Below are 26031 nucleotides of genomic sequence, written 5' to 3'. Positions count from 1 at the left end.
GCTGCGCGTGTTGCCATCGCTTTACTGTATGCATCATGATGTTGTGGTGCATCATAATGGCGAGGGGCCATCAGGAAAAAGGTTTCAGAAAGTTTGCTACCACATTGTGATGTATTTTCATCACATTGACGCTGTGGCAGACTGCAATCAAGAAAATATGCCACGCATCATTAATCTAACTTCAACTGCCTAATTCATATTTGACAAAAAGTGAGTTATTATTTTCCCAAAGATTTATGGCTTGCACGCTCTCCTCCATTTGCTCTTGTTCTCCGAGCGAGCAACTCTGCTGACAACTTTTTTTTTTTTAAACTCCTGCTGCAAAAAGCAAACTCTTTCATTTCCGCTATAACGTGCCGAGTGGAATAAAAGTGTCCATCAACATCGTGCTCACAAATTAAACATCTTTGCGATGCAGATTGTCTGTGGCAGAAAGTGTTGGAAAGTCTGTTCTCCCTCGGATTGTTATCAAGTGATTTTATAAAGTGAAAAAGAAACAAAAAGTATGCTATCACTCAAATGAGCCTTAAAATGTTTGGTAATCGAGTTACGATATTTCAGATGCGTGTTGTGATGCGGAGAGTCTGTTGCTCTGAGATAAAAACCTCCACACCATATATTGTCTGCATTTGTTTTATGGCAGACTGTAGCAGTATTTTTTGACACCCAAACTTTTAATGGAAGATTTTTCCTTGGTGTTGACCTGTTTTTTTATAGTGGGGTTTGCTGCTTCAGCACTGTGCTTGGTTAGAGTTTAGCTCAGTGGTCAAGAACATGGCTAAGCTGTGTTAACGCTGCTGAGACATTTCCATAATCAGCTTATCATGGCTTTATTCGGTCATGTTTTTGTTATCGCTGGAATTTTCTATCTTTGAGCTCTACCGCTGTTCTTGCATTTGATTTTTCTTCTTTCACAGAGAAAACTGCTGAAGGCCTTCTTCATTCATCATTTCAGGCGTGTTGCGCCTCTGCACTTGTAGTTCTCACACAACGACGAACTCTCGCCCCACATCGTAACCGACGAGACGACGTCACCCACACAGGTTGCCCACCTTGCTGAAATGAGAAGTCTTGGCTGGCTGGAGCACTTGGCGCAAATTGCATCAGGAAAGAACCAGCGCAAAGTACATTCTGCTTAAAACGCAATAGCCTATGTCAAGTGTCTGACATATTTCTACCAAGATTTATTCTCGGCCAGGATGACAGTTTAGTAGTTGGCACGTTTCACGCGAATGGGTTTTTGCACGGACGGTAGCTTCTTCACACAACCACAAAACATGCTTATTGCTCAAGACTCTAAATTGCCCGTAGAGCTGATTGATGTCAATGTGATTGTAAAATTGTTGCTTGTTCTACGTGTCTTGTGATTGACTTGCAACAAGCCCACCTTACATTCTCTTTAAATGACCTCAAACGGCGATTGGAAACTGAAATTTAACGAGTCCTGATTTACGAACAATTCAGCTTACGAACAGCCTCTCGGAAGCCATTCTGGTCCTTATTTTATTTTATTGATACAAAAGAATACACGTATGTATTAATTAGAGGATGACACAGGAGTGGAATTTCATGCCACAAACAACACAATTTGCATTATACTCTTTCATTGGACATATTTTCACCCCTTTTTTTCCTCATGGACTCTCACTATTTCATGCAACATTTTTTTTCTGCTCCCGTCAAGTTTTTTTCCCATCCCAACCCCATGACTAAAGGCATGCACACATGGACCGGTGGTCCATTGGTCGACGTCACTGTGCAGAGGTCGTGGATTCGATCCCGGCTTCAGCCTTCCTGTGTGGAGTTTGCAAGTTCTCCCCCTGCCTGTGTGGGTTTTCTGCGGGTACTCTGATTTCATCCCACATTCCCAAAAACATACATGACAGGCTGATTGAACACTCAAAATTGTCCCGAGGTGTGAGTGTGAGCACGGATGGTTGTTTGTCTCTGTGTGCCCTGTGATTGGCTGGCAACTGGTTCAGGGTGTCCCCCACCTACTGCCCAAAGTTGGCTGGGATCGGCTCCAGCACGCACCGCGACCCTTGTGAGGATAAGCGCATTAGAAAATGGATGCATGGATGGGGATATATATATGTATATATATATATATGTATATCATATTACACACACAAACACACACACACATTTAAAATGAAGCAGGGTACCCTTTGAAGTCGAAGACCATCTTTTCCATTAGTTCATTTGACCTTATTTATAGGGGTGGGGTAGGGTTAATTAACTTCCCTCGTGCAAATTCTGAATATATAATTAATCAATTCCCATGTTTGTTAAAATAGTTTTACCACAGTTGATTTCCTTGAGGTTTCATCTCCACATGGCCCAGCTTGGGAAAATCCTCCATTGATGTGAGTGTGACATGGTTCCTGTTTTTGTTGAGTTTTTGAAGCCAGTCCTATACTTGATGATGTCGAGGGATGTGACAAGAGGCCACCTGGCAGTCATGTGTCGACGACCGTCGTTTGCTATTTTCTCATCTGGGTAATTCTTTTTCTGCTCAGTGCTCTTTGGAAGAACATTTTGCTCTTTCTTTGGGTTACACGAGACGAGAGTAGCTCTGACAGTCAAAGCAAACATTGACGCCGCTGTCTTTCAGGAAAGCTCAGAGGGACGGTAGACCTTCACATTGTATTTTTTTTAAACTTTTCTCAATCTTTTAATATTGTATTTTTTTTAAAAACTTTTCTCAATCTTTTAACGCAGTTCCTTGAACAAATCTCCAAGGTAACATTTATTTTCAAGGTTACTTGCAAATTCTTAGTGGTCGAGGTGTGGTCCATTTTTTTGTGACACCAGCATCAACTTACATCTTGTACACAACGGGCAAGTGCATGTCATCCAGGAAGTTTCTTGTGCCCTGCTTGCTTCGGTGAAAAACCCAGCTGGCAGCATATTTGGTGAGGCACAGAAACATTGCACTCAGATGACATTGGCAACCATGAGTCAATACCCTCTTGTCCAAGTAGGGATTGGACTATATTAAACTTTGTGAAAGACTATTTTGTGTACTCGTCGGTGAAAGACAGTGGTGTCAGCAAAGAGGGTCAACCCCACGGGATCGCCACCCGTCAGGGGAGGGTGTCTTTTGATCTCAGTTATAATGCTTTGCGTGGCCCTTGCGCTCCTCAATGTGACTTTCATTTCCAAAGAGCTGTGACAATATCTCAGAGGCTGGAAACCTTTGCTTATAAGTAGATACGGCTTGGAAGGATAATGTGTAAGCTCCTGTATATTTCTCCTCTCCCTGATCGAGCTATGCCCTTTTGGTGGGAAATGTCTTTCAACAATTCATGTTGTGTGAATACAAGGTATCGTAATTGGTTTCGAAATTTTTGGCGACAATATTTAGCACCTACCGGGAAGTGAGAAGAACAAATTGAGTGGGTGACTGTGATTCTGCTGTATAACTTGTGACTGACTAGTAACACCATTTTGCATTCTATATTTGATGTCTCTTTCATTAGGTTCATATTTAAAAAGCACAATAACACACAGAAAAACTTGACTTTTTCTCAATTCTAAACGTTCAAACTTCAAATATGAATGTGATGGGCAAGATCGGTAGATGTGTGCATTTTATATCATGAAACCATGACTATGGATGGTATTATTAACAATGACTTTGCAGCCATGTTGTTTGCTTGCTATGGATGAATTGACATTGACTATAAGAATCAAATGTTTTTGGCGAAAGACAAAGTTAGAGAGTTGGAATTCAGACCAATTGTGAACTTGTTCTTTGACTCATTGAATCCCAATCATTTTCACTGGTGTTTCAGCTGAAAAAAAAGTTTGTTTCTCTCCTTTTCTGTTCTTTAGCAATCTGCATTAGACAATTGCTACATTTCATCAGATTTCCATTTTGTGTGACAAAATAAAAACAGAGAAAAAGACCTTTTTGCAAAGCAAGGAATTTCAAGCATAATTTCAAGTATGGCACCACTATTTTTTGCTCTGACATCTCAAAACAACATGAAAACAGTATTTTTACACTCTTTTGAATTGATGAAAAGAACTATGAACAGAAGGTAAACAATGAGTTCAGTGAGTTTGTTTGCATGTGTATGTGCATTGCAATTTATGCATATTTTTTTGGGGGTGTGATACAGAATGAAGCGGGCGGCCCGGTGAGCTAGTGGTTAGTTAGTGTGTCAACCTCACAGTGCAGAGGTTATGGGTTCGATCCCAGCTCCGGCCTCCCTGTGTGGAGTTTGCATGTTCTCCCCATGCCTGCATTGGTTTTCTCCGGGTCCTCCGGTTTCCTACCACATTCCAAAACAACATGCATGGCAGGCTGATTGAACACTCAAAATTGTTCTTAGGTGTGAGTGTGAGCGCGGATGGTTGTTCGTCTCTGTGTGCCCTGCGATTGGCTGGCAACCGGTTCAGGGTGTTCCCCACCTACTGCCCGAAGACAGCTGGGATGGGCTCCAGCACCCCCCACAACCCTTGTGAGGATAAACGGATCGGAAAATGGATGGATGGATGGACAAAATGAAGCAATTGCCCTGATACAAGGGCACACATGTCTTACACCGCATTCTGGTTTCATTTTGTGAAGGCACCTTTGTTGCGGTGTGGATTTTTTATGAAAACAGACGATGTGTGTGCATACAGAGCCTCCTTTGATGGCTGCTTGTTACTTTTGTATGGATGGAAAGCATCCTGCTGCTTTCAGCAACTCCATGTCCCTCCTCATGTTGCAAGATTTTCTTCCCCAAAAGCAATCACTTCATTGTTTTGATTACTCCATGTAGTTCGAATGCATTTTCTACTAACATGCTACTCCACCCAACTCTAGTCCACAACTCCGCCCATGCATCCCTCCCCCACTACTTCTACTTGTTCTGCAGCATGATCCTGGCTGATCCCTTACACCCGCTGCCACATGCTGGACAGATTTTAAATTATTTACAATGCAGACAAGCCTGTTCCTTCATCCAAGGCTGCATCGAACCCTTCTGTATTCTACGACCACCCCCACCCACCCAAAAAAAGAAAATGACGTATGAATACGTCATGGGTAGGCAGTCGGAGTAGCTTTTCTTCACGTTTTTCAACATCATTGGGAATAAAACAGTTAAATACTGGAGACAGTAAATGAATTATGGCAGAGTTTCAAGGGATCTCGTGATACTGTATCCATGTGAAAACGGCAGGAAAGATCAGAGGTATGAAAATGTTCCCCTAAATGTGGGGTGGCCAAAGACTCCTGTCCACCGCATAACTCCACCAGTGTTAACTGTCGATGCTTTACTATCAGCCATAAAGAGCTCAGCTTATCTTGGCCCTTGAGTGGCGCAGGAGCCAAAAGCCTTCGTTGATGTGCTCAAAATAAAACACTAAGATGTCATTATGCACATGACTCCTGGAAGATTTACACGACATTTGTGACATTTACTTTCACAGGAAGATATAAGGGCCGGGGTGTTTTCTGGCTACTGAGGCAAATATGGCCATTTGTGTAATGACATGGGATGAAATCCAATCATTGAAAGCTATATTAAATGTATCAAAATGCTCCTTTCCCGGAGTCTGGAAAATCATGACAGAAATAGAACCTCAAGCTGTTGTGGTTTCACAGATGGTCGTATGTGTGTCTGCGGCCAAGTTATTGATGCGAGTGTGACAATCGTGCGCTTTTTGCCAACAGATTGAGCATGCTTCAGGTGGTCTGAACGACAGATATGGGCTCAGGAAGATCTTACTGGCGGACTCTGTCAGTGGCGGCTCTTTTCTGCCTATTCTGTAAGTACTTTTTCATGCAACTTTACATTTAAGGTATATTTTCCTTTTCAAAAACAATCTCATGTTCTGTAAAAAATTAAGCATATGTATTCTTTTACTTGTCATAACCCTACAGGGACAATTGATGGCAAAATGCCAGAGGTGCGTGGAAAGGTCAACGGTGTGGCTGAGTTGACTTGCAGCGTTGGTCCACCCCACTCAGCTGACGTGTCATCCGGGACACTGCATGTGGTTGAATGGGTGCGACAAGGGCTCGACATCCCCGTGTTGATCAAATTTGGCTCCTATCCTCCTCGTGTCCATCCACAATATGAGGGTGAGCAAACAATGCTGACTGCAGCTGAACTGTGCGGTTTCACTCAGTTGATCGCTGAAGCATCGCGGGCAGGTTTTATTTGTGATCCATTGGGGGAGTTTTAATCTGAGATCTCTCATTTTAGAATGTATTTTAGTGATCCTCATGAAATCACACAAAAGTTGGATCCAAAAACGATGATGAAGGCTCTCTCTGAGTGACATGCAATCCCCGTGATTTACACGGAAAGAGCGCGATGTATAACAAAACACTGCTCTTCGATAAAAGACACAACCACACCTTTCCGGCCTTGCTAAACCAGCCTCTGTGGGAGCCACATTTAGAAGGACCTTACTTTTGTTGCATCGTCATCTTTTGTACCCGCGGCCCAGAAAACAAAGAATGTCTTCAGGGGAAACGATTATCGTACTCGCAGTACTTTTGTGTAGCTGCGGTTATCCTTTAAAATCACCAACAATGAATGGACAAAAGAAAAGCATGACTGGGTGTTTCAGATAGGCCTTTTTTGTCGGAGTACTTCTCTTTTCCACCTTGGTACCTGATTTGAAAATCGACCGACGTGCCCTTTTGGGTTCCTGCAGGCAAGACATCGAAATGTTTGAACAAAAGTCTTGTTAGAGTGACAACGTTGGAACTTCAGACAGCCTAGCTGCCAAGTCATGAGCTAATAACGTCAGAGTGCTCCTGGTTATTAAGGCAAAACAACGGAGTGTGCAGTTTGCGCCAAATAACTCGCTCACAGACACTTTTAACCATTCCCGATCATCTTAATGCCTTTGGTGTCCTTATTTGAATCATCTTGCGAACTGAATCAAGTTGCTAAGTGAAGGTCCATCATCAAAGAAAACCATATTGTAGCTATGACTCCCCCTTTCAAGTATCGCATTCTCTGCCATGAGATGCATTTGAAAAGGTACGCTATGTTACAAAATCACAAAGTAACATAGCTAACATAGAAATGACGCAACGACTACTTTGTTCAATGACTATTTATTAACGTCATGACAAAATAAAATCTCACTAATGACCAGTTTTGATTTTCAATATTTTCACTCATGCGAACTGATTTCCCAGTTAATCAATTGCTACGATAGTGACATCTTTTGTTGGGCTCCAAAACAATGATTTATCGATGTGATCCTTGGCGTTACATTTGTATTCCATTGTGGAGTTGTTGATTGGCCTTCCCAAGTGTTGTCTCGTGTTTCTCTGAGGTGGGGAGATTTATTGCTTTGTATGTCACTGCGACTCATCACACACGTGCAAACAATGTTTTCCATCTTGGTGATAAGACTGAAATATTTTCCATGCTGGTGCGACTTGGGTGTATTTGGGCTGTCTGTCAACGCCTTTGAGGAAATGAAGAGAAAGTGTTTGGTGGCACATCTAAATGTCATATTGAGATTTCCCGAGGCAGTGTAGGAATGAGCCGAAATGCCATGCTTTTTCAACGACGGTGTAGTTGGAGAGGGTGTTTTAAAAACATTGGAATAAATTGCTCCGGATCAAAAAAAAAAACAACAACTCATAAATACTGCATTCAGAATTATTGGAATGTGAAGTTACTACATTAGCACGACTTCAGCAACAAATTGACCTCGTAGGCAATCACCACGCCAAGTAGAGAGCAACAATAAGACTTTTTTTTTGTGTTTGTCAGAGGATCAGTTCTTTTCCCATCTGAGTGGGATGCCACTCCCTCACTTTATCTGACCAGGAAATATCACGTGGACATTTACATGTCAATAAACTTTGACAAGATGAATTACTGTTCTGTGACAGTGAAGCTGAATTCAATTCTGGCCAAGGCCCGTAAGCGACAGTCGACCTTTTGGGGCTCATTCTTGGGTCTGATCCATCAACGTGCTCCCACGTCATGCTTTATAACAATGAATATTACAGTGTCACATAAAGTGACACTGTAATATATAAAACATGCTGTTATTCAGGACCCCCTAAATCTCTTTAACCCTTGTCCTGCAATTGACGTTGCAACGTTTTTGTCTACAACTGCACCGGCTGTAAATCATCCATTAACTTACCTCCCTCTGCTCCTATGACAAACAAACACGACTCTCCTGCAGCCTTACAAAAAGTTTGAAAGGGTTGCTTTGTAGTCTGCTGTTTCACATAGCTACTTGGCTGTGGGAGTAACAGGTGCATCATGGGAAACGGGCGCTTTCAAAAACAACAGGTGTGGATTTCACCTCCTCTGGTCATGTGCTCAGGTGTCACGAGGGTTTGGCTTGGGGGAGCCGCAGTTCAACTGTGGTTTCCCTGTTGACTGCCGCTCTTGTTTTTCTATGTCACCAGATCATGAATAAATAAACGGACAGTGTTGCCTTCCAAACAGCGCATCATAATGTCCATTATTTATCTTATTGTTAGATAATGCTTAAACTCACCAATGTGTAGGATTAAATGGATTTGTAACTCATTGCTCACAAACCCCAGAAGATTCTGAATGTATTTGTTTTAATAGAGCTGTATAAAAAAAAGAAAGAAAGAAAAAGGCTAGAGTAGTGTCAGCTGTGTGAACATGACCGAGTCCTCCTGCATCCATACTCGATGAAAAGTAAACACAGCTGTATATCTATCTGTGATTTTAGTGAGCTCGTCCTGATTAAATCCAGTCGCAATCAGCAAGGACAGACTGTGGGCAGATGTTCACGTTTTGCACACAGTTCACATGAAGAATATGCTTCCTCTCTCACATAGACACACATGAATGTATGCACTGGGATGATTCACGCCTGTTCCAGCCCCCCCCGCCCCCTCCAACCGAACCACGGATGATCGGTTGATTTAAATGCCAAAATGATCATGCCTCACCGAAACCCAAACGTACACGCGGATCAGTCATTGCTCAGCACTTTCGATGAAAATGAAACCTACACAAAGTAGAACGAGATCATCACTCTGTGTCGCAGACCTCCGCCAAGGCAGAACAATTGTAAACGTATCTTTTGTTCAAAATCATGAATTGCACACTGTCCCTAGTCACAGTATGGAAAATCAAAGTATTGAAAAGGAAAGCTTTGGTTGGAAAGTGTTTTGCTTTAGGCAATTTGGGGGCAGGGAAGAGGGAGGGCTCGTGTTCACATGCATGAATTCACCAAATGGAAGACATTATTTTGAAGCAGTCAGCTAATTGAAAGGCGCCAGTGAGCAGAAGGGAGATGTGCAGACGAGGGAATGGTCGACGCAAGTGGTGCGTGTTTGCTTTAGTCCGTGTGCATTGAGACGACAGGGAGAAATTGGAGGAATCTTTGCCCAAGACTTTAAATGTGTTTCGTTGTCACAAACCGTGCCGCTTTCAGACTACCTTGGAGTCATTTCTTATATTTACAGGAAAAGTTTGGTTATCAATTGACTATTCATGTTTTGGCCCCGAATTTAAAATTTCTGAATATTGAAATTTCACTTTACTTTTTGGCCAGACAAGACTTATAACAAATGTGTAATTGAAGTGCAAGCAGTCCCAAGAAGTTTGATAAAACATGGTAGATAGGAGTAGTACAGCACAATGGAACTTGCGGTTTGGTGCTCACGGATTCACCTTATAAGACCCCAAAAGGTTTTTGTTGAATTTATTCATTTTAATTTTGTGAAGTGGCTGCACGAAATAAAAATCATCTGGACCTAAGATACGTTTTTTTTTAAGTCGACTACACATCCGCTTAAAAAACATGGCCCCACAATTTTCCCCCAAAATGTTAAGATTTTTTTTATTTATCGTTATTTTGTTTGGTTTTGTTTTTTTGTTTGTTTGTTTTGGTCAGCCAAACCCCATTCTTCAAAAATGGTTAGTGGGACTCTATCCCTGGTTTATTCTTTTTATATAAGCGTTGCTTTAATTTTGAAGAAACAGGCATACATATCGGACTGGTTGCCATGGGTGTTGAGAGAAATTATGGAATTTAGTATCAAGCGGACATTTACTGAGTGCAAACGCTGTTTAAATGGACACGGTGCACTTCAAGACGTTTTTGTGGAATTTATTCATTTTCAATTTCATCAACCGCCCGTGCCAAATAAAATCACCCAGAGACATTTTTCAAGCAGATCTAGAGCCTACTTCAAAAATTTACCTTGATCCAGATGATTTCATATCATGCAACCACTAGATGAAAAAAAACTGACTAAATTCAACAAGAACTTTTTTGTCAGTTCACTGCTCGCCATCAATACACTAATAAAGTCGGGTCACAATGCCAGAGATGCTCTTATCAATGTTACCATATATATTTGATGTATGTGTCATGTGTACCCTCTCTTTATTTTGGATGCATCTGGACATAAATTTGAGGAGGATTGCTGCTACTTTAAAAACAAAAAAAACAAAAACCAAAACGACAACATCAAATAGTACATGTTAAACAAGATACTATAATTCATGATATAGTTGGAGGAATATATCCTTTGTGTTTCTCTGTTCACCTACGTCACTCACAAATTGACCTCAGATTCAAATCTCTCACAGTCGAGAGAGGCTTCAGTGTAGGTTATGTCCTTAGTGCAGCACCACCTTCCTGTCCTTTTATCACACGCCTCCCAGGCACGTTTGTTAGCCCAGCCCAACCTTTCCGCTGCGGTGCTACGGTGACCTATTTATCACACTGAGCTGGTAAACAGTGCACTTTGCCCAATTTGAACTCCACCTTCCCTTATATTCTCTGTGGATTTCGTCCCCTTTGGCAGCCTGGAAAAGTAAATAGAGTGTGTTATCACCAATGACATACTTAACGTTAACTTCCTGCTTTTCTCGGACTGTCAGGAGCAACACTTGCTGCGCAGTCTCAAGAAACTTTGAACCTTGTGTTATATACTACACACGACCGCAGAACTTTGTGCCTTTTTCCCCCCGAGATTTAAAATAAATAAATAAATAAAAATAATACATCTAAAACAAATGAGAGGGAATGACACCACAAATCGGGAGAGGTCACTATAGATTACGGATATAAATCCAATAAAAGGGACACTTGTCACTGTTGATCACAATATTCTGCTATTTTTATTTGTAGGTGTGTTGTTTTTTTCTTTCTTTTTCTTTTTTCCTATGTTAAAGGGCCGTCACAGCCATGTATGGACGTTGTTGTGGAAACTAAACACGGGTGGAAATGTACGACGTCCTCTATATTCATATGATTTGTATGGTCCTATGGGTGGTTGAAATAATAAAGATGCTAGTTACAAAAAAAAAAAAAAATACGTCTTGATGCTTTGAACTAACCTGTCAAGGGAGCAATCACCTGGCAACCATTCAGAGATCAGATTTCCGAGTGTGAATGTGCCCGTGTTGTTTTGGGTTTTTGCACAGACTGTGTGTGTGTATGTGGGCGCTACAGGCAATGTCTCCAAAACAAAATACTGTTTTAGCGCAAAATAACACTGATTACACTGACAGTTGGACAAATCTCATCCCTTCAAATCCAATCAGATCAATGTTGCATGCTGTCCCCTTGCTGCTGTTTTCTGTTTACCTGCACTCGTGTCTTTGCAGGGCGGGTGTCTCTGGTGGACATCAGCACTCTAAAGCTGGAGGGTCTGCTCCTGGATGACCAGGGACCGTATGAGTGTCGCATCCTTTTATTCGATAAACCCTCAGAGGAGCTTCAAAACGGCACCTGGATCATGCTTTCTGTAATTGGTACGGCAGTTGTTCTTGTTATTTCGTTTTCACAACTACACTACAAAATTAGTATTTAGTATCTTGTCGTTTTATGACACATGTATGACACAGAACAATGTTAATATAATAATTATCTAGATACAATGTATCATTTTTGTCATGATTTGGTTTAGGGACCAACAGGTGGCACTGTAGGGCTCCCCCGGAAGCTGCACACCTGTTGGTCATAACTAATTAGGGCTTTAAAAGGACTCCCAGCCCGAAGACTCAGTGTCGGGTCATTGTTGCTTCTTGCTACTGTCATGTGTGTTGCTGTTTGCGCTTAGTTTCTGTCATATTTAGTTCATTGTTATGTTTTAGCTTTAGTCATGGGTTTTGTTTGATACTTTGGACTTTGTTTGTTTTGGATGTAGTTTTCTTTGTTTTAAATACAATTCTTCAAATACACCCTGCACCTCCCTCCTGCCTGCTTTTTGGGGTCCACCACCACCTTGCTACGTGACAATTTTAGGGTGGTTTGTTCCTGTAAAATTCCATACATTGTCACTGACAAGCTACTGTACTTTTGAGCTATAGTTTTCTTTACAGTTAACTGATTTTCTTTTTTAATGTTCAGGAAAAAAGCTACTGCATCTTGTTTGTAAAAAATATTAATTATTTAAATTATATAATCCATCTAAAAATGAAATCTTCCCCTTTGCTTTAGTTTCATTTGAGGGTGCTTTTGCGACAGGTTTGTGATGGTATGACATGCAGTATCGCACTCTAGTTGGCTGCAATTTATGACGGGCAAGATTGTGATTGACACAATGGAAGAGAGCTCTGGAACGAGCCCTTGATTAAAACAATGTATATAGTGTGTATACAAAGATTATATACAAGGAATTGAAGTCAAGAAATAGTTAATAATTCTTTTTTTAGTTTACCTTTTTCACCAACAGAAGGTGGTTCGTGTTTTGCTTTCCAGCGGCCCCAAGCTTCACAAAAACCCCACCCGCTGTCCTGGAGGCTCTGGTTGGAGGTCACCTCTCTCTTGTCTGTGCTGCCGTCGGCAACCCTCTTCCAACCATCACCTGGCTGAAAGATGGCAGTGTGATTCAAACAGGGAATGATCAGGTAGGCATAATTATTTAACGAGCTAGCTAGCTAGTTAAATGAGTTTTTATCTGTATGTCTAAACACATATGCAGACTTTCAAATGAGCCTTTTCTCAATGTCTGTACTTTTATGTTTCGGCCTTCGGTTCATTTTTGTGCAAACTAACCATTCATCTATTCTCTTGAACGTGCTTGTACGGTCCACCTGCATGTATCTGTCATGTCATGTTTACCAGGAGGGAGCCTTATCTCTGACAGCAGTGAGCGTGCAGTCGGCGGGACAGTATAACTGTCACGCTTCCAACTCGGAGGGAAACGCCACTCTCGAGACAAAGGTAAAGATAAAAGGTCAGTAACAGCCCTTGTCTGTCAGTCTGTCAGTCTGTCTACAGACTGTCTGTCTGTTTGTGTGCCAGTTCCTCTGGGGTGCCTCATGCCGGTAATGGAATGGCTGTGAGCCCATGCGAGTTTTAGTTTCCCTCTCTTGCATCATCGTGGAGAAGCAACGGACTCTCAAGCTGTACACTTTTATTGACACTCAACGCGGATCCCACAATATTAGACTTTCATCAGTGTTATGACTTTACCTTCATAAAAATGTTTTTTTCTCCTAGATTTTTCAGTTCGTGCTGACAATAACAGCAACAACTCAACACATTTATCTAGTAACAGGTTAATTAATCAGTTAATATGATTTTATAATATTTACAGATAAAGTAGTAAACAAAAAAAATCAACCATTATCATATGTAATTAAAAATGCAATTATTCAAGCCCATTTAAAGTAGAATGCATCTTAAAATGAAAACAATCTGTTGATGCTTATTTGATTTGACCCTATTTATATTGATCCCTTGCATTTTTGACATTTCTCTGGAATTCAAATAATTTGTCAAATTTCCCAATGTGTATCTATCCGCTCGTGCCATCGATCGATCATCGATTTATCAACCAGGGTTGGAGAATGACCACGCTGTACAGGATTAGAAATGACCTCATTGGAGGATGACCAAGGTGGAATTTTGTGGAGATAAAGTTAGAAGGAGCAGACTTGCATGGTTTGGCCATTTCCAGACAAGAGACAGTGAGTTGATTAGCAGAAGGCTGATGAGGATAAAGAGAGAGCTTGAGGAAAACCTAAGAGAAGATTGATTGATGTAGTGAGGGAAGTCATGAGGTCATTTGGCGTTAGGGAGGAGGAGGCAGAATTTTAGACTTTCACAGAGAACAAATGACGCGCTGTGACGACTAGTGATCGGACAAGGCGAAACGAAAAGAAGAATTCATTGCATTTGATCAATCCCTAAAATTAATACTGAACACACTTGAGGTTAGCTTGTTGATGTAGACATTTGACACCTGTTCCAATTTCTCATGCGGCTCCATTTTTGAAAGGGGCCACATGAGAAATTTAATTTAAAATGAATTGGCCGCCCCTGTAATCAATCATAATCCATCCATCCATTTTCTAATCCGCTTATCCTCACGAGGGTCGCAGGCGTGCTGGATCCTATCCCAGCCATCTTCGGACAACCTGAACTGGTTGCCAGCCAATCACAGGGCACACAGAGACAAACAACCATCCACGTTCACACTCTCACTTCGGGGCAATTAAGAGTGTTCCATTAACCTGCCACGCATGTTTTGGGGGGAAACCGGAGTACCCGGAGAAAAGGCACAGGGAGAACATGCAAACTCCACACCGGAAGGCCGGAGCCGGAATCCAACCCTGCACCTCTGCACTGTGATACAGTACTGACATGCTAACCAGTCGACCACTGTGCCACCCTCAATCATAATTTACAAGTTAAAATTCAATACTGAGTTTGTATTTATATTTTCAATTTTACTATTGAAACATTTATATGTGACATATAAATGTACTCAAATACGTGAAACCATTAGTGTCTGTCTATTTGCGGCTTGTGATTGACCTCTTTCCTATTGCAACGGAATGAGATCAGCAGTGACAAAGAAGAGAATCGGCAGCAGAAAATGAATAGGTGCATGGAAGACAATTTCCTGGGAAAAAGAAATACCAAATTGTTCAGCACTTAGACAATGTCGCCTATAGGTGATCGGGTTCATTGCAGTTCATTGCAACCTTCTTCCTCCATCTGCTACCTGGCAGCATGTCCAGAAAATTTGCTGAGAACATTGGAAGGCCCATTTGGCTTATCAAGCTCTGTGGTGGTTTTGCTCTTGTGGGCTGGAATCTGTCGCAGCCGCTCAAGATGCTTTGCTAAATGCTGACTTGCTGCCAAGCGCTCCTTCTAATGTTTCAGGTTTGCAATAACACAGTACCTTCCAGAAGATTTTCACCATACCATTTTACAGGGCGAGTGTGTCTAATTGGATTAGACTCCCACTCTACTGCATAGAGCAGGGGAGCCCAATCATTTATGACCGAAGATCTACTTTTCAAGCAGCCAACCTCCTGCCATCGATCTGTTACCGCATGTGCATGCATAAGCACACACACACACACACACACACACACACACACACACACACACACACACACACACACACACACACACACACACACACCATGATGAGCAACAGTCATAACGGACCATAACATGAACAAAACAGAAAAATAAAATGAGAAGAGCTTGTGAGTTTGTGAAAAGGGAATCACTGCCGACCTTTGTGGGAGTACTGACATGGAAGCAGGGACACGCTTAACACGCAGCGTGCTACGTGCTGGACGTATCGTACGTACGTGTACCATTTTAAAATGCTTTTCCTGGTGCTCAAGATTCCCATTTTTTGACAATGCCACCGGTGAAGCTCAAACAAACTCAGAATGAGAATAAACAAAAAATGGACACATCTCAACAGCTCTGATGGCTCGCTGCAATTGCAGACTGCCGATCGCTAACAACTTCCGGTGATGCAGGTCATGTGCCATCGTAGCTTTAAGGTGACCTGATTTTAAAAATGTATTTAATTTCTTTATGAAAGTGAAACTGATACGGTGCTTCAGGAGCGGTGTACATTAACACAAAAATCTATCCACACGCACACATTTCCTCCTACACCCCCTCGTAGTCAATTTGGGACAAGTCCATGGACTACCGGTTGCCCATGATCAATTGGTTGGACCCTCCTGGCAGAGAATGGTGTGAAAATTGAAGCTTCCTTCAGGATTTTTTTTCAATCATCTCTGCAGAGGAAATCCAACTCCATACACAGAACATTCAGAATACCCAAGTGTTCAAATGGGATTTTACGGGCCTTGGTGAAGGGCCTGCATGCATACTGGGTGGGCGTGGGAAAACATAAATATGGTGATGGACTGTAATTGTTACACTTGCAGCTGTCGAATCAAATTTATTTCCACGCACCGTACTGTCGACACTACAACAGTCAACGGAAATGCTGCATGACATTGTATCTTTTAACAATATTACTTATTGCACAATGGCTACAATGTGAGACATTGTTATTCCAGGCCAACTAATGTGATAATATGTTATTTTGAATTCATCTGCAATCCCCAAACCCAAACACATATTCACTGTTCAGTCACATGTTCCAGATTTGCCCAACCCACAGTTTTTTTTAGCCTATGATCTGTTATTTGCTGAAAAACTCATCTATTTTCTGTTCTGTCTAAATGTCTTGCTTTAGTTCCATCTTGTGTTAAAAAAAAGTCTGTGGAAGTGAGTTGAGGCACTTGATGATATGTCACCACCATCTTGTGGCATCTATTGGCAATTATAAATCCGACCCCCTATTACCAGTTAAAATTTCCTATTCCACGGCTACTGTTTGCTGACTTAGAAGTAGAATTGTATCTGCCTTGCGCTGTGTTCATTTCATTTTTAGATTTCAAATCACTGTTCGAGTGCTCGTCGTCAGCCAAATGGAACCGCTCAAACGCTACGGCAAACGCAGGCTGAGTTATATTATCTGTGCTTATGATGCTTGATTTAGGAGTGCTGCCACATGAATGGATTACAGTATGTTTGCCTGATGAGCTGATGGGAGAGACTAAAAGCCTTAAGCAACCCCTAAACCATCACTGAGGCATACATCCATCAAGCATTTAGGGATGTACAGTAGAACTGATGAGTGATGACTGCTGCAGTCTTGATGCGCATATTAAAAATGACCTATGCGGTGAATCAAACCTGCAATATGGAGGGAGGCTTTGCAAAAAACACAGTTTAGAGGTTTGGTATCAACATTACATAAGAATTTTTTTCCAGCTAATGCATTGCTAGTTTTTTTTTGCATAGGGATTATGGGTGCATCTAAAAAATGTATACAGTGACGTAGTGAATGATTTTTTTTTTTTTTTGGAATTCCGATGATGATAGCCTACAGCAAACAACATCTTCCAATTCACCATCAAGATAAAAGATGAAGAAACAAAATATGACATAAGAAACAATCAAAAAGGATTTTTAAATGTTGAATTTTGCTCAGAATTGGTCGTGTGTAAAGTATTTTCCTGTGTTGACTCACATGTAATATATTGGATTGGATTGGATAAACTTTATTGTCAAATGTACTGTATGTAAAACATACAGCGCAGATGAAATGTCTTCCCTCTCAACACAAAACAAGAGGAGCCGCTGCGGGTGTCCGCGCCGCCATCAAAAGAAAAGTTAACAAAAAATGACAAAATAATACAAAACAACAGATGAGACACAGACAATCGTGCACTCTTAACCGCTTTCCTTTTCATGCGTTTAAGAAACTACTGAGCTACAGTGAATTAGCTTTTCTGATTCATCGACACGCTCCTGCGTGGACATACTGAGACTCGCTGCATGGTTGTATATTCATTTCATTCCAACAAAATGATTTATTAGTCTTGTATATTAGTGTGCAACTTCCTTATTCATACAAGACAAGGCTACTGGATACTGTACTGTTTTGTGTGTTTATTTTGACATTGGTTGTTTTAGTTTGTGTGGTGTTGCTGTTACCGACACAAAAATCCCCGTTGTGGAGCATTAAATGCTATCTGCTGGAGTCTTTACCCGAATTTTTGTTCATCCGAAAAATCATTTTACGATATCATAATTGTTGCATTCCGTTGATTTGGTTGAATCTTTGCCATCGCATGGATTCCTCTATTGTCTGCAGCTGCTCTATTTTCAAGGTATGAGAGGATGGTTGTGCTTCTCTTTGCCAGCAGCATTGCTGAGCATTCATTTGGAATTTTAAAGGGTACGTTTTGGAACTGAAATTCCCCTTTAGCTTCTTAATCTTTCTTATGCTGATAATAAGTGCAAATCATCAGTATAATAAAGTCGAAGCATAGCCACAAATGGATGGAATGCTTGACTCGGTTTGAAAAAGAACTTCATTACATCAGTATGTGCTGTCTTTGCCTTTATCCAGGTCCCCCCGTCATCATTGTACCTCCCAAAAGCACCTCCGTCAATGTATCCCAGGATGCACTTCTTCACTGTCAGGCCCTGGCTGACCCCTCAAACATGACGTACGTGTGGCTGAAAGGAGGAGAAAATGTCTACTACCTACAGTAAGTTCTAAAATCCCATCTCATTATCGAGTGTGCCGGTTCACCTTTTACTCTCTATTTACTTCGTAGTATCATCGGTATCATCATTAACCCTTTCAGGGACAGCAGTTACTCCAGTGGCTTATCATTTATCAGGTTACAGGATTGATGAAAGTGTTAAAAACACGTCTTTGCAGCAGTGCAAAGTGACAGCTATTAGATGTGCCACGATTAATCGAGCACTAATTTTAATTCATTTGTCATCATCAATGAATGGTCAGTATAACTCTTTCATTTTAAAATTGTCCGAATGCTCAGAATTTCAGCTTCTCATCAGTAATCATTGTCCATGAAAGCAGACTGATTATCTTTGTGTTAAGTGAAAATGAAACAATTGTTTTTGCTTCGGAAACATTTTTCCTTATTTTTTCACGATTTGGACCAAACCCAATAACTGGAATCTGAAATAATTGTTTGTGCACTGTCCATTTGAAATAATGCCCTATTTTTGGATAAAAGGGAAGGAAATTTAAATCTGATTTTTTTTCATCTGATTCATCGATACATTGAACAAATAATCAATTGATTAAGTGATTATTAAAATATTTGTTAGTTGCAGCCCTACCAGCAATATAAATACTTCAATGTCATGTTGCAGAACAAAATAAGACTCTTTGGGAAACGCGCCCATGCAGGGCTTGTAATCACCACCCACCAACCTGCCAAATGTGGGAGAATATCAGCTGTGGCGGGTGACCCCGTCGCTCCCACGAGCCACTTTGAGAGTGCAACGGCTCATCTTTAATCCGACAGCCATATGGATTTCCTCTCCATGCATGATTCGGCACACATGTGCTTCCAGTATTGGTTGGTGAAATTAAAAAACAAAACAAAAATTGCATCTTCTCATGAAGGCTGCTCTGCCCACTTCAATCAAATCTGTGCAAGCTTCAACACAGTCTCCTGTGCTGCGAGCCACGTGCTGATTGTCTGCAGTGAGAATGGGGGGTGGGAATAAATTAATTTATTGTGAGAGGAAATCTGTTCATCTCAGTTGTTTGTGTGCCTTAAACATTTATTCAAGATGTATGAAGAGTTTGGAAGACAACGTTCGCATTGTATTGTGAGTTTCTTTCAGTGGTGAATGACGAGGCTAAGTGCTATCACTCAAATACACATTGCCGGTTTTACCAAAGTGGTGGTGTTTGACTGCTTGTGTGCCGTGTGGCAATGACCGAGTTAGTGTCGCAGACAGTCTTACTTGGGTCACGTCACGAGCCTCAAACGCGCAGCTACCTTATAATCCAACAACAGAATTGTGGCGAGTGAAAACGCCGAGTTGCTCGCATCTCTGGGAAACCATTGGCCACTGCTATCATATATTCCTCGCCACTCAAGCGTTGGCGGGCATGCGTGTGCGCGTGCGTGAAAATTGCTCAGAGAAAGCGAGTCTTTCATGCTTTGGTTGCCGTAAACGAGTACAACATTAAGGGACTGAAGCGCATAAATTGAAGTAAATGTCAAGTGCTTTGATAAATTTGGATGTGCAAAAATACCCACAGCCAATTGACGGTGCAACTACAAACTAAATTGCCTTGTCAAGACCATGAAGCGCTTTGCTGTAATCAAGTAGAAGAGATGAGAGGATACTTTCATCCTCCAGTGTGTGTCCAAGGTGGTAATATTTCAAGGATTATGTTATTTTTCTCTCAATGATAAGTGGAAACGGACCAATGGCTGGCGGTACATTTCAGAGCAGGGCGTTCAATGGGGACTTGGTTGACCTCATCCACCCCTTAGTACCACCATTATCATGTCACAATTAAAATATATATATATTTGCAGATCCTAAAACCCACCCACTTTCTTTGCTCCTCAGAGCTACTTACTTGACTTTGTAGCCGACGAACGATTGCTGCTCTCGTGGTCATAACGGACCATACTCTCTCCATACGGGAATCTACATTATTGTACAGCTGGACACAAAACTGAATGACAGACACGTGGGACATGAGGAAAATCAAATATATCCAAAAAGCAAATCATCCAGATCATCAGTATGGGGTAACTGACATCCACGCATCGTTTGTCCATCCATTGAAAATGGCATTTTTGTCATGTATCTGGTTAGGACGAATGTGATCCACAATTTTCGTCATCTAACCCTGCCATTTGGATTTTGTTTTGTCTTTCTGTTGTGTGTTTGCACCTGTCAACATGTCCATACATAGATCAACAGACACTCGTGTTCCATTGTGCGTGTGTCAACTTGTTGTGGATAAGTGCACACACTCCCAATCACTGTGACAAGTAGGCACTCCCACCAAACGCTCTACGAAAACACAAAATACAGCCAAAATGCGTTTGGCTCATGTCACATCAAAAACATCAAATGAAATTGGTTTAAAAATCACCAAGGACAAAGTTACATGGAGGACAGTTTTTGACAATTGCCCATATGAGTGCCAGAAAAAAAAGACCTTTGGTGTTCTGCATGATTGCCAGCACACCGTCCATCCACCACTTTTGATAAAGTGGTGAAGTGATGGCAGGGCAAGCAGTTTTTGCAGGACTGATTTGATAGAAAAGCGGCACTTGTGGAGAGGAAATTATACATAACTCTGCACGCGGCCGCTAAATGCACATCCTGATAGTTATTTGTATGAATGCAAAAAAGTTTTAAAATATGTTTGGTACTGTGGAATGCTTACATCTTGTTGAAACTATTTATTCAGCGGTTTCTCGTGATACCCATTGAATAGATTCCGCGACTGCATTTGTAACTCACAACATTCACATCTCAAATAGTCATTCTTCATTCAAGTCAGTGGAAAGGCCATTAATCCAGCCCCGCCCAAAACAAAACAAAACTATATTTTTATATAGATTTTCAGAAGCCAAATAGCAGTCTCTAATATTGTACTTTATACAAAGATACAACTTTGGCGTCATTTTTGCCACGTGTTTTTGCTTGAACTTAGTGGGCATGGTTCAGCTTCTTCCGGTTTGCGTGCCTTGGCCACTTGGGGTCATTGTAATACAGACAGAGACACACATGATGAAGAGTTTGACAAGTCTCAGTCAGTGACAGAAGTAGTTGGCATTTTTCTCTAAGCTTAGAAAATACCGGTGTGTACTGTATTGCGATGTAGTCTGTCTAATATCCACGATTTAAAGGGTTACAACACTGCAACAATGCTGTCATTCATTTGTTATTCATCATTCACTTTTACATTTTGCATTGCCTTTTAGGATTAAGCTTGCAAAATTTTATTGAAACAAATATCCATCCATCCATTTTCTAATGCACTTATTCTCTCAAGGTCGCGGGGCATGCTGGAGCCTATCCCAGCTGTCTTCGGGCAGTAGGCGAGGGACACCCTGAACCGGTTGCCAGCCAATCGCAGGGCACACATAGACGAACAACCATCCGCGCTCATGCTTACGCTGAGGGACAATTTCAAGTGTCAAAAAATGACACTTGAAATGAATAAATAAATACATACATATGTATTTTTCTCCCCATTTTACGTTGGTTTCATGAAAAACATTTGAATGCATTTTAAAGGGGTCAATCGTACACAGATGTTCATTATTCATGGACTGGCCCGGTCCCTAACCTTCGCGAATAGCAGGGGTCCATGCATGTTATTAGCAAAGATGTCAACTTCATCATAAGTATTCTATTGCTTTTCTCCACCTGACAACATTTATAAGATCTTCTTGGAAAAACTGGAATGAGTTGCCAATATTTGCTTTGCATCCAGCTTCGAGGTTAATCACCTGCTGGTATGTTCTTAGATCATTAATATTCACTCATTTCATGGCTTGTACACTTGCAGTCTTTTGAAAAGATGTCACATCAGACATATACATAAATGTTCCAATCTTCTGTTATGACATTTTTTCATGTTGCTGTTCTGGAGCGGTTTGTGCACAGAGAATTTATCAGAGATTATTTTGTGGAAACAGATGTCTGCAGCTAGATACCGTTTTGATGGGAGCACCGCGACTGAGTCATACATTTATTTTGTTGTGAAATGAGGCTCGAAAGCTGCTTACAGCCACTGAGTTGGCGGTAAATCTCTGTGTGTTCATAGCGGGGAGTAACTGCTTCACATTTGTCATTTGATTCATTGCTCGCTGGAAAAAAAAAAGGGTGCGCTAACAGCAACGTTCAGTCACTAGTTAACATTCGTATAAAGACAGGTAAGACACATTAAGTCAGCAAATGTGATGAGTCCCCTTTGATGTGAATGGAACTCACGCCTTGCGCAGGAAGAACTAGTAGAAGGCGTTCAAACTGCAATCAGTTTTCCTTAACATCCACCTTGGCGATCAGAAAAAGAAACAACACAACACCTCCTGCAGTGTCGAGAGCCTTGGCGAGCACACAAACGCTGCCTTGTTTCTCATTGTGATTCCGAGGCAGCTGTTTTTTTTCTTTCCATTCTGAAGCGCGTTTGTCTTTGAAGGTCGCTGAAGTCGCGCGTGAAAATCATGGTGGATGGAACTCTACTCATCTCAAGTCTCACCCCAGATGATTCTGGGAACTACACCTGTGCACCCACTAATGGCCTGCTGACACCACCCACTGCCTCTGCCATCCTCACAGTCATGCGTAAGTCCATTTATCAGAGATCAGGGATGTGTGTGTGTGTGCGTGTATATATATATATATATATATATACACAGTATATATGTGTGTGTGTGTGTGTGTGTGTGTGCATGCGTGCGTGCGTGTGTGTGTTTTCCTGCATAAACATTACCCATGTTTTCCCGCATCCAAATTTTAAACCTGGTATTGTTGAATTATTAACTCAGCACCTCAGAAGATACGTGTCAAATCTTCTCAAGCAACAGTGTGACCATGTTCCAAAATTGAGATGAGTGTTTTGAGTTACGAGCATTGTCACAGAACAAATTCAAGTCTTGGCCCCATCGTATGTCTTAATCATTGAAATTCTGTTGGGCCATTAAAATGCTTTTTGGTAGTATATACTTAGGTTTGCTGCTTCTTTGTACTCTAAATGAAACTTTGTTGACTTTTCAGTGAGTGTATTTGTATTTTTTTGGGCTAGTGTTTCAACAATAGGGGTGTTCACATGGCACACATTTGCATCGGTGCTGCACCGACGTATTTTGTTGCGATATATCTGACACCGGTGTAGATTTTGTGGCGCGTTCACACGTATAAAGCTGCTTACTAAAGAGAAGCGTGTTAACCCCGGTGCAGCCCCACTTGAGTTCACATGGCAGTTTCTGTGGCTGTGCAATACGATCGTAATATCCATCCATCCATTTTCCGAACCGCTTAATCCTCACCAGGGTCGCCGGGGGTTGCTGGAGCCTATCCCAGCCGTCTTCGGGCAGTAGGCGGGGGACACCCTGAACCGGTTGCCAGCCCATCGCAGGGCACACAGAGACTCACACCTCGTAATAATACGGAAATAAAACATGTGCATGCGTAAAATGTACTTCCTTTTCCCCGCCTTGTTTGTGACGTATCGAAAAACCATGGTTTATTCTTCTCCAAACAAATCAACGCTGTGGTCTATCAGACACCGTTAAAGGATGAGAGAGAGAAAGGAAAGATGGCGGAAGATACAACAGAGCACGAAAGCAATGCATTCAATACCCTTATGTAATCAACTCTTCTCATGCGTAGCGAGTCTACCCCTGTAGCATTCACACGTCCCATTTTATATCAGTGCTGCCCCGCAAACTAGCATTTACTCCGGAGTAAATTTTTAAACCACCTCCTGAGCAGGGTTAAATTTGCTCCGGTTTAATCTGTTTTCAGGGGCAACACCATCATAACTTTGTACGTGTGAACGCTCTACGAGGGGCAGCCCCGATGCTACATCGGAGGAAAGGTTGCCATGTGAACATCCCTTAAATCATGATGATACTGAAGAACACGATTTTTATTTTCATTACATGTACAACTGTTTCAAAATAATTATGGAGTGTGGAATCCAAATTGATGTTGGTGTTTGTTTTGGGCTCGAGAATCGCTGTCTATGTAAATAAAAACACTCAGGAGATGGAGGACAGAGGATGAGAAGTTTTTTTAAAAAGGACCAACTAAGTCGGGACGGAAGTGGGTTGTCGCCCGTCCCTTTAATCTGCTATACAAAATAAAGTTTAATTGATTGATTGTGTAATGTGGCAAGACATGTCGTGTGTTTTGTATGTTATGGACGGTGCGTTTCTCTCTTGAAGTGACCAAAGCTTTGTAGTGAGCGCCTCTAAAATCCTTAATACTTGGGCGATCATTGTAATATTTTTAGAGGTTGATGTTAGCATAAGTAAAGACATCAACATACATTTTCAGCATGTCAATTTTAGTTTTAATCAGCATAAAAATGGAACTCCACATTTTTTTCTCCAAACTGTTCCATAGAATTCAAGATGACTATGATAACACTGGTCACAAGTAATCACAGCATTTCCTTTCAAATTGCAGTATTATCCTACAAAATGAATAATAAACTAAGCACTGTTAACTGTTGAAGACAAACAAACAAAAATAGCAACCTGAACTTTTAACTTTTCTTCAAAAGTTACATCTGCTGATGCCGGAGTATTATTGCTTTGAATATTAGAATCTCATTCCATCATGCAGCTGGTGTTTCATCCCTTTTATTCTCTTCTCATTGTTTTTTTTTTTCCCGTATCGTGCCTTGTTAAGGCTTAGAAAAACACATGTATATTTAAACGCATAGTTATTCAGTTCTGAGGTGCTGTTCGACTCAATAAATCTTATTTTCAATGAGAGCTGTTAAAACCCCCCATGGGAAATTACTCGAGCACTTGTAAATTGTAGTATGACGAAACAATCTGTTCACAGGTCACAGTGCAGTCTCACCAGCATGTGTGACTTCCTCTGTGGATGAAAGTGATCTGTGATCTGTAGTGGTTAGTCAAAAAAAAAAAAATCAGGAATGCCATTTCAATGCTTTCTTTCTCTCAGATCCAGCCCAGGCGCTTCCAATGCCTCTGGAAACCTATCTTCCCACAGGCATGGACGGCATGGTTAACTGCCCCTTAATAGCTCAGCCTCCTCTTCTGCGTGTGGATTGGACTAAAGATGGAAAGCCACTTGACTTGTCCTTGGTATGAAAGAACACATCTATCCATGACAGCTCTGTTTTGACGAGATTTCTGATCCCTATTGCATCATCGATTGCATGCTTCTATCACAACTCCCTTTTTTTATTTTACCCAAAGTCTGCTGACTTATCTGGAATTGTCTGTTGTATGATGAAGTCTCATCAGTATCAAATAAGAAGTAAGGCATGGGGATTTTGTACAATTTAACTGTTGGTAGCCTCAGTGGCATGTGCAAGAATCATAAATAGCCATAGCACATCCTTCTCATGCTTGTCACCATCCTGGTCACAGGATGACGACATGATGTCAGCAAACAGTGTGTTGGTCACAAGAGCGGGGACAGCAACCCCACACTGCTCAAGCTACTCCCATTATTTTCTACTCCCAAAAAAAACAACAACACGGATTTAAACACTCAGCGGTGGTGAGTGTTGTCATGCGTAATAGCAATGCCACTTGTTTTGAAGTGATATTGTGATATTGCCTTGAATATGCCCTGAGAATGTCTGAATGGCCTGGAGGTACCAGAAGCTCAAAACAAGTCTAAATCATAGCAACAGCAGCCTAGCTAAAAGACTGGGAATATATTTTTTTCCCTCCTGGACCATCTGGGGGAGCA

At 41.4% G+C, this 26031-nt stretch overlaps 1 protein-coding gene across 5 annotated transcripts in view; it reads left to right on the top strand.

The window, feature by feature from the left end:
* Positions 1-26031, top strand: part of igsf9a (immunoglobulin superfamily, member 9a) — a 51388-nt gene that overhangs the window by 5246 nt on the left and 20111 nt on the right. For 2 of the 5 annotated variants that reach the window (XR_015103469.1, XM_086134687.1), the window contains exons 1-9: positions 3105-3235; positions 5672-5766; positions 5882-6082; positions 11589-11735; positions 12685-12833; positions 13051-13162; positions 18176-18317; positions 22772-22917; positions 25273-25415. Coding sequence is in view for 4 of the 5 variants with exons in the window: in XM_086134687.1 (XP_085990813.1) it covers positions 5706-5766; positions 5882-6082; positions 11589-11735; positions 12685-12833; positions 13051-13162; positions 18176-18317; positions 22772-22917; positions 25273-25415 (1101 nt within the window). In the remaining variant the exon portion in view is untranslated. Of the gene's footprint in view, positions 1-3104; positions 3236-5671; positions 5767-5881; positions 6083-11588; positions 11736-12684; positions 12834-13050; positions 13163-18175; positions 18318-22771; positions 22918-25272; positions 25416-26031 lie in introns of those variants that run through there. The other 3 variants (XM_086134688.1, XM_086134689.1, XM_086134690.1) reach the window with 2 other exon arrangements.

The sequence above is a fragment of the Hippocampus guttulatus genome, chromosome 17 (genome assembly GCF_054856545.1).
Source record: "Hippocampus guttulatus isolate MCC_2025c chromosome 17, RoL_Hgut_1.0, whole genome shotgun sequence".
Classification (NCBI taxonomy): Eukaryota; Metazoa; Chordata; class Actinopteri; order Syngnathiformes; family Syngnathidae; genus Hippocampus; species Hippocampus guttulatus.
This window is presented reverse-complemented; position numbering and strand designations above follow the sequence as displayed.